This window comes from Pleurodeles waltl, chromosome 1_1, assembly GCF_031143425.1.
Source record: "Pleurodeles waltl isolate 20211129_DDA chromosome 1_1, aPleWal1.hap1.20221129, whole genome shotgun sequence".
In the NCBI taxonomy this organism is placed as follows: Eukaryota; Metazoa; Chordata; class Amphibia; order Caudata; family Salamandridae; genus Pleurodeles; species Pleurodeles waltl.
This window is the reverse complement of record NC_090436.1, coordinates 801,407,451-801,422,349: the sequence shown is the minus strand read 5'-3', so window position 1 is coordinate 801,422,349 and position 14,899 is coordinate 801,407,451. Positions and strand designations below refer to the sequence as shown.

Genomic DNA, 14,899 nt, shown 5'->3' with positions numbered 1-14,899 from the left:
TAAAACAGTTGACACAAGGGAGCTGATGCCGCCAAGAGCGTGAAGGAGAGACACAAAAGGAAAAAGAAGTTTGCTTGCAGTCAAACGTATCGGCAAACGTGCAATTATCCATGTAACAGGGTCAAGACCAATACCATAACAAAACTGCCCAAAGAAGGGACAAACATAAAGCAGTTACCAATGATGATAAAGGATTTTTGAAAGGCAAGCCCACGAATGAATGGTAGTGATGGGCATGCGGTGGGTGTGGTTAAAAGCCTACAGATAGAGTACAACAGGCCAGAGCGGTTGTGCGCTCGACCTGAAAAGGCTGCTGCTTTCGGATACACCCATTTTCCTAACAAATTTACACCCGATATCCTTTTCCCCAGTCCTCACGTATGTTCGCATCTTAACCAACAGCAAGAGTGTGAGATTAGCAGTGAGCTCTTGTTCACTCCCAATGCCATGACTCACATTGCAAGGGCAACAGTGCAGCAAACACACATGCATCATGTGCATGACAGCATGTGGCGCAAGAGTGTTACGGCATGTGTTCCAGCAAAGTTTATTGCAGACGTCAGATCTCTGCCACCTCCTTTCACTTGGGGAACCTTACAGAAACTCACACAAAAAAGATGATGTGGTGCTACATGGGGATATTAGTGCATGGTAGCCATTACTGCTTGCACGTCGTAGCAGGCCTCACTTCTTCCTCCTCCATAAGTGCAGCCACCTACCTCATACCTTCTTTAACTGGCCTGTAGTCTGGTGTTCAGGCCTTCCTAGGGCTCCGATAAAAGACAGCTGCTGCACCTCTCTGTCCTGAGCCTTTGGGGAGCGCTACTATCATACTGTGTGGCTGAACAAAACTTGATAGACTATATTGGCTGCTGCACCAAGTCTCTTCTATCTTCAAGAAACGTCACCCCTCAGTGGCGCAGCAAGGGTGTCAGGAGCCCTTAGCCGGCGGGGAAAAGTTATAGTTGCAGACTTGTAGCTAAATAGATAACTAATTGGGGTCACATGCTGCATCCTTGTGCCACTCCACCTGCTGCACTTTTGAGAGCTACGTCCCATGGACCTCTTCATATCTGGCTGCGAAAACATCCATTTTAATCAGATGGCCCCATTCAAGAGCCAAGGCATTGGAAGATGGCAGATAGAGTAATACATGAATAAAAAATAGACCAGACGACAGGTCTCCATCTATGCACTAGTGTCCTCGAACAACATCCTTATGGATTACAGAAAAGCTTTCCCTCCCTTCAAAGAGCACCTCACGTCCACACAATAGGAATCTATGTATAACCTGCCTCGTGTAATAATCTTGAACTATGCTCTACTGGTCAGGTCAAGTGCTTATCACCTGGCCTAGTTTGTGCACTGGAAATAGCTTTACATACACAAAGGGGAACTGCCCACCCTGACCCTACTGTGAATTAACAAAGCACTGTGGTAGTGTTATCATGTCTACTGGAAGCACAGTGAAGCCATCAGCAGCTGCTGCAAATTTGTAGACGAGTGGGACTGAGAGTGAAAGAGTATCTTCTGTGTGCCCAAGCTGGTGCTTGTGTGCATATAAGAGTGAGTCTGTGTGGTTTTATTCATGTGTGGATTGATGTATGTTTACCTGTATGGGAAGAGGCTCAGTCTAAATGGTGCTCGAGGCGGATTGTAACCATCAGCAGCAGTGGCATAACGGTTACCCTGGCATACTGTGGGCTCTCTCAGCATATTGGAGGGTGTATTGGCACTATGTAAAGATGTCCTGGCAATACGGGAACCATTTTTACATAATGATGGCCGTCCCAGGCACAGTGTTTGCTATCTGTGGCACAGTGGTGGTGAGAGAACGGCTTAGTTATCTGAAAGGTCACTGGTAACAAATGTGGTGTTTAGGAGGTCATGAGCTTTAATCCCAGCAAGCCAGACTCCACCCTCCATAGTTCTGAGGTGGGTAAACTGAGTAGCACAAACTGGCTAATAGTATTGTTTGTTATTTAGAACACTTAAAATAGATAACATGTTTTTGTTTTTAGGATATATATACATATACGTATATATGTATAGATATATATATGTATATATGTGTATATATATGTGTGTGTATATATATATATATATATATTCCAGGTTGGCTTGGACGGTATTTGAGCAGTCCAAAGCTGTAATACTGTGCCTGGAGTGGTAAATGGCTTTTGTCATTTTACAGCTCAGCGAGGATGACACTATGTCAATCCTATGCTTAAAGATTTTGCTGTACAAATGGCAAAAGACTTTGTCACTATCTAGCTCGGCAAGGATAGCACTGTGCTGATCCTATGCTTAAAAACTTTGCTAGATAAGCAGACATTTGAGGTGAGCAAATCTAGAGTGTCGCTGGTGTTGCAGGGTGCTCCTTACTAGAGCAGCTCTCCACCTAAAATTGGGAACTTCCCAGAGTTCTCTTTTTTTTTTTTTTTATATATCACTGAAGAGCAGTCCTGTGTTTCTTCCAGCGCTTGCCTGACGAGGTTGGTGCTCAGTAAATGGGCACAGGACCCATTTTGTATCCACTCCAAAAGAAAATCAAACTTAGGCACTCCATGCAAGTCACTGGCCTTGGTTTATTTCAGAAATTCCATTAAACAGAACATAGGGCAACGCGTTTCAACCATCACGGTCTGGCCCTTTTTTTTATTTACAAACATACAACAAAATTGTGGCCCCTCCCACTTCCTATATATCCACTTATTCATAGACATAGAAAAAATCCTTTCTTTTTTTTTTGACTGCTTATCCAGTAGCGCGACACTGTAATCTTAAACATGAGGGTAAAGTAGAGAAGATGAAATTCTTTGGGATTGACAGGGTCCTGGGTACTCTGAGAGGAGGGGACAGAGAAAAACAATTAAGGAGATTGGAGTCTGAATACATTATTCAGCTAAATAGCCGTTATCCTTGGGGATTGAACAAGGACGAAGAACTTTATGTCCATATTGGTTAGTCTGATGGTGGAAAGGCAGGGGAAAATTGCAATAATCCCATATTAGGTTATCTTTTATTTTTAAAAAAAGGCCTAAATGAATATTATTTTGATGATTGACTGGTTTATAGAGTGGCTCTTCCAATTATTTGCATTACTGTTTACTACATATCAGTATTACTCCAATAGGGGATGTTACATGTAATAGATAATTAGAAATATAACATTAGAATTTGGAATTTTGTTAGTTACGGAGGTGGGAGAAAGAAAAGGAGTTAGGAAATGAGAGAGAAAAGAAGGAAGAGAGAAAAAAAAAATGATTTTTTCTATGTCTATGAATAAGTGGATATATAGGAAGTGGGAGGGGCCACATTTTTGTTGTATGTTTGTAAATAAAAAAAAGGGCCAAGGAAGAAGACCGTGATGGTTGAAACGCGTTGCCCTATGTTTTGTTTAATGGAATTTCTGAAATAAACCAAGGCCAGTGACTTGCATGGAGTGCCTAAGTTTCATTTTCTTTTGGAGTATATATATATATATATATATATATATATATATATATATATATAATAATACACACGTTACCATTATTATTACTTGTTGGAATAATGTGAGCCACGAATGGGATACCTAACCTTGATACATTCTTTTGGTGTTATAGTGACCTCTCCCTGTAAAATAGTCGCCCAGGTATATTGTGATCACCGCTCCCATTGTGCGGGTTTCATAGTTTTTTGGGGTATCCTTGGCATAACAGTAGTTTTCCCTGGCATAAAGTTGATCAGTCTCAGAAGAATTATAGCTACATCTGGCATAATAGTGCTATCCCTAGCATAATGGGGGCCCTGGCGTCTTGTGAATATTCTTGAAATACTGCGAACGACCTTGGCATTATGGTACTCATTTCTGGCACAATGATGACGATTGCAGGTTCAGTTGATGTCATCATTGAAATAGATGTGACCACCTCTCGCCTAATGGGAACCTTGGCATGTTGTTGATATGCATGGCATATTGTGGGGATCATTGGTATAATGGTTGACAATCTAATGGCAGAGGTTATTCTTGGTGTAATTGAGACTATTCAAAGCAACTTATGATCACTTTAGGCTTCTGATGGATATTGTTGGCTCAAGGTGGGTACCTGCAAAGTAAAGTACTTGGAAGGTAGAAACGAAGAGGAATGCAGTGCACAATGATATTAAGCCATGCCACATTGCATATTTTTTAAACTGGCTATAAAATATATACAGATTTGTAACCTCTTTTTGAGAAAATGTGATTTAAATGTACTTTTGTACATAAGGTTTTTAAAGCTGTCCTCGAGGATGAACCCTCCTCTTCCATACCCCAAAATGTGTAGGCTCAAGCTTGCTTGGCTTATCATGAAAGTATCAAAATAGTTCATGTTTCTTAAGAACCATTTGTAAAACACTGAGGTTGTTGGCCAATTTATTTGACAGTTGTGCTAAAAGAAATGTACAAAGTTACCCAAATTTTCAAACTTTTCTTCGGTGAAGAATTCTTCTATGCCCCTGGGAAGGAAGATAGGCTTGATCTCTTTGCTCAAAAATACAACAAAATGATGGATGGCATGCTTCAATTAATCTCAGGGCTGCGTCCCAGAGCATCATTATTTTTTGCTCACTGCATCTTTGTCAAGTGACTTACAAAATGCAAATCAAACTTGGTCATGCTCGAATAGGAAGAGTCTCATAGGTGGCACTGTAGAAAAAATAAACAATGGACTTGTATGTGACTTTCACTAGTTATCAGTAGCTGAGATTAATTCAAGCATTCCATACATCACTTTTTTGTATTCTTCATTGTGACACTCGAAGTGTAACGGTTATAACCAGAGATAGGTCCTGTGCTCATTGTGCCACTGCAACCAAGCCACACCCGACTGAAGAGGACTGAAGAGGTCCGAATAGGCCAAAACAGGATGCTTGTGTACTGGTTAAGAGAGGACTTGGCCTAGCAGTTCTTTCTGGACTGTTCCTATTGGAGTGACACCAGGGATGACTGTTGAGTATAATCGGAGGTGGCATGGTGGACAAAAAAACAATGAACTGGGATGAGGGGCTGATTATTTTTCATTGCCCACTTTGCTCAACTGCTCAGTGCGAATCCAGGCAGATATTTGCAGCTAACAACATTAAAAGATTGCCACTCCCCACTTGAAATAACCAGGTGTCTCAATTCCACAAGTTTATTTGGGGATAAATAATTACTTCAGAATAAATCTAGGGAGATGAATCTCACAGTAACGCAATTGTCCATCTCTATTGTTTGTGGAAGAACATTGAACGAAATATCTCATTTTTAATCCAGTGTCAATTTTTGGCCTATAAGCGGCAGTGATGAGCCATCTACATGGTATTTTCTTCTTTAAAAATATATTTATATATAAATATACTTTTTTGACATCCTGTATGTAATTCTTTTTTAATTTAGTTTACAGGGAAGACACCAATAAACAACCTTTTTATAATTATTTATTATAGAGGAGGAATCCCACATAAACACCCCACCCTTTTGATGCCTCGCATACATACAGCTTTGCTGTTGTTGAAGACCTGTTGCTGGCAATACTAATACTTACACTGGGCTTTGGGTCAGCCTATTGCTTACCTCTAGTTGTCTAGTAGCAAACTGGCATGTCCACCTCTTGAATGTAATGTCAGCTAAATTAATCCATGCCCTAATTTACGTCTCATTTATTTCTCGAGTGAAATATGCCAATTAATTGGACTTGCTACAGGTTGACGTACATTGGCAAGGCACAAATTCAACTTGAATTTGGCCTTCAAAGACAGAATTTAGCACGCCAAGCAGCATATCTGAAATCCCACTCTCTGGCCTCATCGAAAACTGGAACACTTGCAAGCAGGTGCTGGTTACCAATTACAAATTCTGCTTGTACTAGTCCATGGCAGACTTACATGCAGGATTCCCTCCAAGCCTTAGGTTTGAAGGATCATTGGCCTGCTCAGGGCTCAGGGCTCTATGGCATGCTTTAAAAGCTCTGTGAATAGATCAGTGAAATTATTTTGGCTTCTGATGGACAGAGAAGCTATAACAGTAAGAAGGCATGCTTGGTCGGGTATTAACTCATGAAACTGGGTACACAAGAATACCATACCTCACACTTTCCTTCTTACATGCACGTCTCATTTTTGAGACTCAGACTTGAAATTTTTCCAACCAAGGAGGGTACCCCGCTATGGTTAAAAGTCTGGCCAAATGACAAATGCAGGCTTTGTGGCCACATGGAGAAAACACTACTTCACATAGTGTATATTTGTCCAGTTGTATTAAACTTATGTAAAATCATATTGAGACCCCACTTTCTGAAAGCAAAGGGGTCAGAATGTGCTGTCAGGTTCAGATTTTATGTTTATATGGCAATTCTATCTCGCTTATTTGACGATTTGCTAAGTTTTTGGCTGAGGCTGAGAAAAAATTGGCAGATTCAGAACTACGCCAGTAAATGCTTTGTGCTATAGGTTAGAATGCCAGTTATGTTCTTGTACTTTATGCCGAATATCTGAGTTTCTACAGGGTTGAAGAAGTAAAATTATTAACCCGGACTCACCTTGGCTCTTTTGCACAGGTTTTTTGTGAATGTTTTGCACATGTTTTTGTGGCTAATTAGTGCCTGGTCAGATACTCAAAGTCCTTAGACCCTTTGGTTTATGACTTTATTGGTTACGTGCTTAGATTATTCATAAGCCATTGCACTAGTGTACCTTAGATCTACTTTACATGCAAAATAATTCTGTATTTTAAAACTGTGGATTACAAATGTTTTTTGTTTCATACCTTAAATTACTTTTGAACAAAGGTCTCTGATATTTTATGGTTGACATTATGCACTATAGCGCAATTGCACAGGTTTTAAACATACTTCTGCTGCTAAATAATGTTTGATCAAACACTTAGCACTTTTTAGAATTTAAGTTTGAACAAATGGCTTGACCATACGAATTGCAATAAGCCTGTTTAAACTGCTAAAGTTCCTTCTTATCACATGCTGCTAGGAAATGTTCAGTTATGCCTGGTTATTCACTTGCACTATTGTATTGTACATTGTTTTTTCCCATGGGTTCAAATCTTGGGAAACTGCAATTTGTATTTTAAATGCTTTAAAAGCAGCACTCTTGGATATGTTTTAAATGCTATTGTTTTATTTATGTATTTATAACGATTTTAATTATTCAAACAATAAATCAATCACCTGCTGGTCCTCTAGTTGGCTTTCTTGTGAAACTCTTTCGCTTGCATCTTATTCATTGGAATTCTTCCTCCCCTGAAGCACAGCTTCGTTATCATCCTCTTGGTTCAATTACTTGTATCCTTTCACAGCTTCACACCAGAGAATTACTTTTGAAGTTGTTTTCATCACTGCAGGAGAGTGCATGTGTTTTCCTTCTCTCTGCTCTGTGTGCAACTGTCCCCAAGAGCCAACACTTTCCATGTTGCTCCTCTTTCTCCACCTGCCCTCAGCTCTACCACTGCCATCCAGTATTTTATTAATTATTTTTATGTAAAATATCGCCTTCTCAAGAACGTCTGTTGCTCCTCTACCCCGTGTTCCACGTTGCGCCCGCCACAGCATTGACCACCACCCGCCCCCCCCACATTTTTCCCACATCACTCATCTAATCCTCTTTGTCGCTTTGCTTCTTTTTAAAAAAAGAATGCTTCCTTATCTCTGATGCACTTTTGCTTATATTCTTTAATCAGCCACTTCAAGATTGATGTTCATCATCTTGGAGTGGCAAATTAAAAGCTAAAAAAATATGTTCACTGTGTCATGAAGCAAACAAGCACATTTGTGGTGACACGTGTACACTTATATTAGGTTACAGCTGTTTTTTTATATATATATTTTTTTTTTGCTTTTGCTCCAGTGTTGTTTGTTCTACATCTGCAAAACACAATGGCCGGGTCAAAGGTTGGGGAAAGACGTTGAGAGATGAGATCTATTTGCTTCACCACTGCTTCTTTTCAACGACTCCCTACTCCCATTTCTCTTACCCTTAACTGTTTCTAATTACTTTTCCCTTAACTCCATTTTGTTTATTGTCCATTCCAGTTATCCTGAAATTGCTGTTATTTCGTTTTAATTATTCCTAGAATTTTGTGTCTCAAGGTAATACGTCACCGTTAGTAGAGCAGAGGCGGCAGTAATTCAGCTGATTAGTATCAAAAGGACCTGAGATTTTCAAATGATGCAGGCAAATTCTCTCTGCTACCTCAGAATAAACGAATTAACAGTGAGCTAAGAACGCCTTGTGTGACAACAATAGCAGAGGTTATTATGCTGTACATTTCTGCTTCCAGAAGGCAGTTAGGAGACATTTTACACTTATCCCTTTGAAACTATATAGAGGTCAGCAAAAGTAGTGAAAAAACGTACCTCCCATGAACGTACTTTCATTATTTTTCTATGATTGTGGAAAAACGTGCATTGTAAGTGGGGTTGCTTACTTAGTGATTAATCAAGCCAAGAAAGAATTAAAAATGAAACTAACAGTGGAAAATTGCTTACTGTTCACAATGGGACCACTTTCAAGATGTATGTAAGTTAGGTGCGTTGACATTTCTCACACACATAAACGTATATGTGTCTTAGTGTGTTCTATGGCAAATCTTGATACATTTATTTATTTATCTGAACTTAAATTGGGTACCACGCACAGAAGAAAGCTTGAAAATGTTGAAGTCACACAAAAGTTGCTGTATTAACTGGCTGGCCTCTGCACAGAACAATAAAATACAAAGTCGTTTTAGTTAACAACATACATGCATATTAATACATTTTTAAATGCAATGTACTTACGCAAGACCTTTTCCTCGGGTCAGCTGAAAACTCTTTTATGGCTGTTCGGGTAGAAAATTCTATCTTTGGTGCAATCCCCTTGAAAATGAAACACAAGCATAGTAAGAAGAGGCCTTTGTCCAGGAACTAGTCGACTTGAAAAGTATGTCAAGTACATTGGCTCTAAATCAACAGCATGGTGCGGTGGCACATTAACCTTAGGAACTTTACATTACCAGCCCCAAATCATAATCTATGGTAAACAAGCACTGGCAACGCTGACAGGACTGACCTTAAACGCTAATACACAAAGCATTGCTGTGTTTGCATGTCGTAGCACATTAAAGCTAGACTTATTGGTTTTGCCAGTCATTGACAAAGTCATCATGTCTGAGCTGAGAGATTGGACTGTGGGTGAAAAAAATAATGTATTTAAATGTTTTTCTGGGCAGGTGGCTGGCTACTTTCAGGAATTCTAACGCTTTTGTCCCTTGGGATAAAATGAGAGAACACGATGAACGTGGAGGTCTCGATCCCTTTCTGAGCTGTTACTGAACGCTCAGTGAGAAGATACACAATAGCACGCCACAGGCAAACCTTGATGCTTTCTGAACCTAACGTACTGAAGACAAGCTGGAGGCTTACATGTCCAAGGCACTGCTTCCTGATAAATTCAGAGCAACCCAGGAGGAGAGAATGCCCCACATGACTGGTCTGCAAACAGAAGGAGGGTGGGGGTTGACATAAACCCAGTTGCCGTTCCTGCTGGATGTGTCATTTATCAACATGTCTTCAAATGTAAGCAGAACACCTTATGTCATCACTTCCACGCCTCCCTTGATGCTGAAAGAGCCCGGTCTTGGTTTTTAAAGGGAGTCAACGCTGTAGAGACTGGGTGTGTGTGTCTTCGGAAATCCCCAGAGGAGCTGCCAACTTTGCCCTTTTGGGAAATAGAAAGATTTGCCTGTAACAGCAGCTTATCTACCATGTCTACAACATCAGCAAGGGATGCTGGGTGCTTGGCATGTTAAATAGTGCGTGATCGTTCAGGGTGTGTCAGCTGGCTGAGAAGGCCCTGCTCAGACCTGCATTTAATATTCAAAATCCTAGCAGCTCCTGTTCTGCTCTGGGAACCCACGTATTTGGGGCCAGGGAGATATTAAGCCCTCTCATTTAAGGGAGGCAGAGGCCTTTTGAACTAAAGCATCCATTGCTTGGTCACTCACTTTAACAATGAGAGAGCCTGCAGCTTATTGCTGCTGCCTGCCATCTCTGTAAGAAGCACAGGTGAGCATCTGTGTGCAAGCACACCCACAGCAGCAACCAGATCACACACTGGGAAAGAAAAAAGCAGTGGTGTAAATCGTAGTTTGTGTGTGTGTATACGCACATGTGTAAGCTCACGTGCAATCGAAGGGCGCGAAAACCTTGCTGTGATCAAGGGGAATATTTAATTTGTTTCTGTCTCACTTTTAGTGAATGTAAATCAAAAATATAGACATCTACAAAACGCTGTGAGCGGACACCAACATTTTCCGAATATCATATTTAGCCAATGGCTGAATGGCTCCACCCAAATCTGCACCTCTCTTTACATTGTGTGCTGTCTGATGTGTTTATATCACATCCGGCAACCTCTAAATGTGTAAATAACCAGACCTAATACAAACTCATCCCTGCTTTTAGCACACCAGCTCTCATTCACAAAGACATTTGTGCATTTAAATTCAACTAACATGCGCAAATTATTTAAGTTAAACGTCCAAGAAATTCACAAATAGCTAATTGCACGTTTACAATGATTCACCAACATACAATATTTTCCTGAGATGAATTAATATTGTGCTTGGGAAAATCTTACTCTAGCAGCAGAGAGTAGGTGTTCCAGGAGAGGATGTTCTGGAAAGTTTGGGAACTCACACAAGCTCAAGCATTTAGGGGAGTTTGAAGCTTGTTCTACCTATTCCCCAGCCTGGAAATGGTCAATGCTTCCCTTCTGACTACAGCAGGAGTAAATCCGTTTGAAGCGGGAGAAAGGGCTGAGAACACACAGTAAATTGCTGGGGTTCTAACTTTGAAGCCTTTCACATAGTCACAGTAACTTACAAAAGATTTTCAGAAAGAGTCCTGGAAGCCTGCAATGGGGTATTCCCTATACAATCTGAAATCTGCACCCTTTCATTGCATACATTGGCCAAATAATAATGAAATAAATCTTCACACAGTAAATGAGTCAGATATTTTTAGAGGTATTGTGGAGAGATGCCTACATGAATCCTATAAACTCAAGAAAATTGACAATATTCGTTATTCTGACAACTGATAATCGTAGCAAATCAAGAGTTAAAATAAAATGAACTAATATATGAATCAGTGGACATCAGTTCATCCAAAACACAACCAGGTCGTGCGATCATTAATTAAAATAGTGACATTCAGGGGCCTATGAATGTTTATTTCAGTCAGTTTGATTCATCCCTCCCAGTACTCCCCTATTTTGAGTACTGAACAGCAATGGAAGATCTCTCAAAAGGAAAAAACATACAATATCAATTAGAAATAACATCCTTTGAGCCTCCATGGGGGATGAGGTGTAGGAGAATAGGGAAATTATACAATTCCAGGCTCTAATAAGGAAAGTTACAAAGGGTCTGATTTAGAGTTTGACGGAGCGATTACTCCTTCACAACAGTGACAGATATCCCATCCACTGAAATATAAATCCGATAGGATATAGTGGGATTTATATTTTGGCGGACTGGATATCTGTCACCCTTGTGACAGAGTAAGCCCTCCACCAAACTCTAAATCAGGCCCCAGGTGTAACTTTGATCATGGGGTGGATATGCTAACAGGACAAAAGCATAACAGCACTAACAACGCACTGATAAAGTCCATCGGTTTGTGTTTTGAAGTAAAATGTTTCCTGCGTAAATGAATAAACATTTTGCATTCAGTGCCAACATACCCTTAGGGATGAATGTGAGCTCTACAAATAGGCATGTAATGTTAACTCTGAAAATGGCAGCATATAAATGAGGATCTGAGTCATAATTTTTGTTTAGGTTGCAGAAACCTTGCCATCTGCAGGCACAATGACAGACCATGATTGACGGCAGATTTGTGTATGGTATAAGTTAAGGTGTTGGTAATGGGGTGTTCCCAGGGGAGGAGAAAAGATGAGGGCATTCAGCAGTTAGACAACACCCTCTAAGTTGTAGCTACCTGGTTATTCATAAATCTTTACAATTATTTTCCATGGCAATTCCCCGAGAAATTAACTGACAACAATTGTGCAGTCAAAAACACACCAAGTACAATATGCTCAGAATATGTGATTTTAAATTGGAAACAGAGTTTGGGGCCAATTGAAAGTCACTCTGCACTCAGAATGAAGCTATGAATATTTATGAAGTCACTGCCAGAGAAACAGACTCCCATGAGTGATCAGCAGAGATCAAAGAGTTTGAGTGAACCCAGTAACAGTGTGGTGCAAAGTGAAGAATGCACCACTGCTCACAAGAGCAGCAAAGTATCAATCCAGAATACAGAGGAGAAGGATAACTGACTGGGTCATTTGACTAGGAGAAGATAGAGGGCAAGCAAAATGTCTTGGTTGGGGTTTCAGCTTTGCAGGTAAGGGCAATTAAGTCATCTGTCAAGAGAGCAGATAGCAAAGCTAGGGGGTCCATGAGGATTTTTTTCCTTGCACCTTCTCCTACAGATTAGTGAACTACATCCTCTGCACGAGGTTAGAATCTGGGTGAAGATGGACATAAGTGGATCTGTGTGATGAGCTGCAGGGCTCTGAATCAAGGATGGTGCATGTCTTCTCCTAAGTTAGCCAATGGGGCGGCCATATAAAAAAATCAACTGCATTTAGCCCCATTTTGATGAACGCTTTTCAGCCACTGGTATTCTAGGGGTTCTGCTACTCGTACTATATAAGTAGGTAGCTTCAATCAGTTTAGATAGTACATAACCACCATTCCGAAGACACAAGAATTGCTCAGAGGACAATCTTTACTACCCACTACATACCCAAAGTAGCAAAGCCTCACAGCACATAAAATCTTTAAAATGTATGAAGGCAGATATTATACAACACACACATTATAATATAATATCCAGAAATTAAACTACCAATCAGAATATTCAGAAATGTATATATGAATGCATGTATGTGGTAGGAATACAATAAAGATTGATCATGTGCATTGGGAAAAGAGGCTCCGTGGCTTTATGCTTCTCTAACTCCTAATATGCAACTGACACAAGACTTGGGCCCTACGTAGAGTTTGGAAGAGAGGGTACTCTGTCACAACAGCAACAGGAGTAACCTCTCTTCCAAACTTCCGGTCGGATTTAGAGATGGGCTTACCACCATGTTTATGCTGATAGAGCAAAACATTCTCCACCAGTGTAAACCTTCCTCCAGTATAATGACTCAGTGAGGGCTGTTGGAGGAAGCACAAAACAGCGTCTGCCCTATTTAGGTTGAATAGGTTTATGTGTTTTTTTCTTGCCCAGCTCCACCAGGATTTACCTCACAGAAGGGATAAGAAAAACAATAATGACCCCCAAACACATTGGAGAAAACATCCATGGTGCGATGAACATGAGTTTTTTTTTTATTTTTCAAAAATAAATTGTTGCTTTGGAATTTGCTTTTGAAGAATAAAAAAACTTTGACAAGTTTGATGGTCGGCCGTCATATTTGATGGTGCAGTCATTCAAACTTTTACAACATTGACAGGAACGTACATAATTTTGATTGTACTCCTTTTCTTGTATGTTCAACTTACAGCCTTGAGAAAGTCATGTTGACGAAACACGTGTCGGCTGTTGTTTCATTGGATTGGCTGTTGTTTTATTGGATTCATTTTGCACTGGATGAATAAAAATTTCCACCACTCACATATGTTTACGTTGAACTTTGATTGACTCAGCACATCAAGGAATGGACTATAAGAACTATTGTGGTGTGCCATGGTACACAGTTTTGGATTCTTATGTGTTGTTTGATTTTTTCAACTGACACAAGTGCACCCGAAGTGATTTGATGTTGTACCAGTTTGGCACCCCTGGCAGCACTATCTGCGACGGATGGACATTGTATTCTTCCAGTTTACTAAATGTACTTACAGGAGGTGCAAACCAGTAGCATAGCCACTCTGTTTTGTATCTCAGGAACTGCCATTACGGCTGCTCCTGCCAATGTATAGCGATGTCTGTGGGGCCGGCAGACATCTCTAAGTTTGGTGGCAGAGTAAAGGCAGGATGATGGATGTGAAGTTCTCCATCACCCTGTCTGCCTTTACTCTATCCACTAAACCCTAAATAAAGCACTTAATTTTAAGTAGGCTTGACTGCTTACTGCTTATAATGCTTGGGCAAGAAACCCAAGCGTGTAGTGATCCTTTTGTATTCATCGCTACAATGTCTGCCAAAATTATGATTGCACACAAATGGCAAGATTATAGTGTAGAATTCTTTCTACAATAGTGTCAGGAGATGGTGAAAGCTAAGAGTTTTGAAAGATGGGTAGATTTCTCAAGATTGCATGGAAAAATATTATGCTACTTGGGAGCGCATGTCCAAATATAGTACTTAATTTTAAGATCTATTATGGAAAGTACTTTCATACTGTAAAATATTTTTCTATGATTGAGTTCTTAAAATTCTGATACTCTATATTTACAGTTTATGTGTTTCCACAACAAAATAAAACAGACAAGACCTTATGGCCCTGATTTCAAGTCAGGCAGAGCAGAATTAACTAATGGAATTCTGCTCTGCCTGTAAGACCATTGTAGATGGCACAGAAAATATGCCTGGGCATGGGAGTTGAATGGCATATGTACCAGCACTGTGTCTTTACACCCCCCCCCCATGTGTGACAAAAATATATATCTACAAGGAGCACTTACATGCTTTGGCTGGGCCTCGGTTTAATTAACTGCAGCTCCAGTGCACTGTGAAAAAAAACCTCTTTTACATAGTCAAAGGTCGCCCCTAGAGTGTCCCTTATCAACCTAATATTTAAAAATAAGGCACCCTACATATTGTGGTTAGTGTGCTCTCAGTGAAATAAAACTCAAAGCTATGTCACTGTGTAGGCCTTG

General features: G+C 40.2%; 1 protein-coding gene across 3 annotated transcripts in view; it reads right to left on the bottom strand.

Moving 5' to 3' along the window:
* SPATA6L (spermatogenesis associated 6 like) overlaps positions 1 to 14,899 on the bottom strand; it is a 323,488-nt gene that overhangs the window by 177,595 nt on the left and 130,994 nt on the right. For all 3 annotated transcript variants that reach the window (XM_069228344.1, XM_069228336.1, XM_069228326.1), the window contains exon 6: positions 8,796 to 8,873. In XM_069228344.1, coding sequence (XP_069084445.1) covers positions 8,796 to 8,873 — 78 coding nt within the window. The remainder of the gene's footprint in view (positions 1 to 8,795; positions 8,874 to 14,899) is intronic.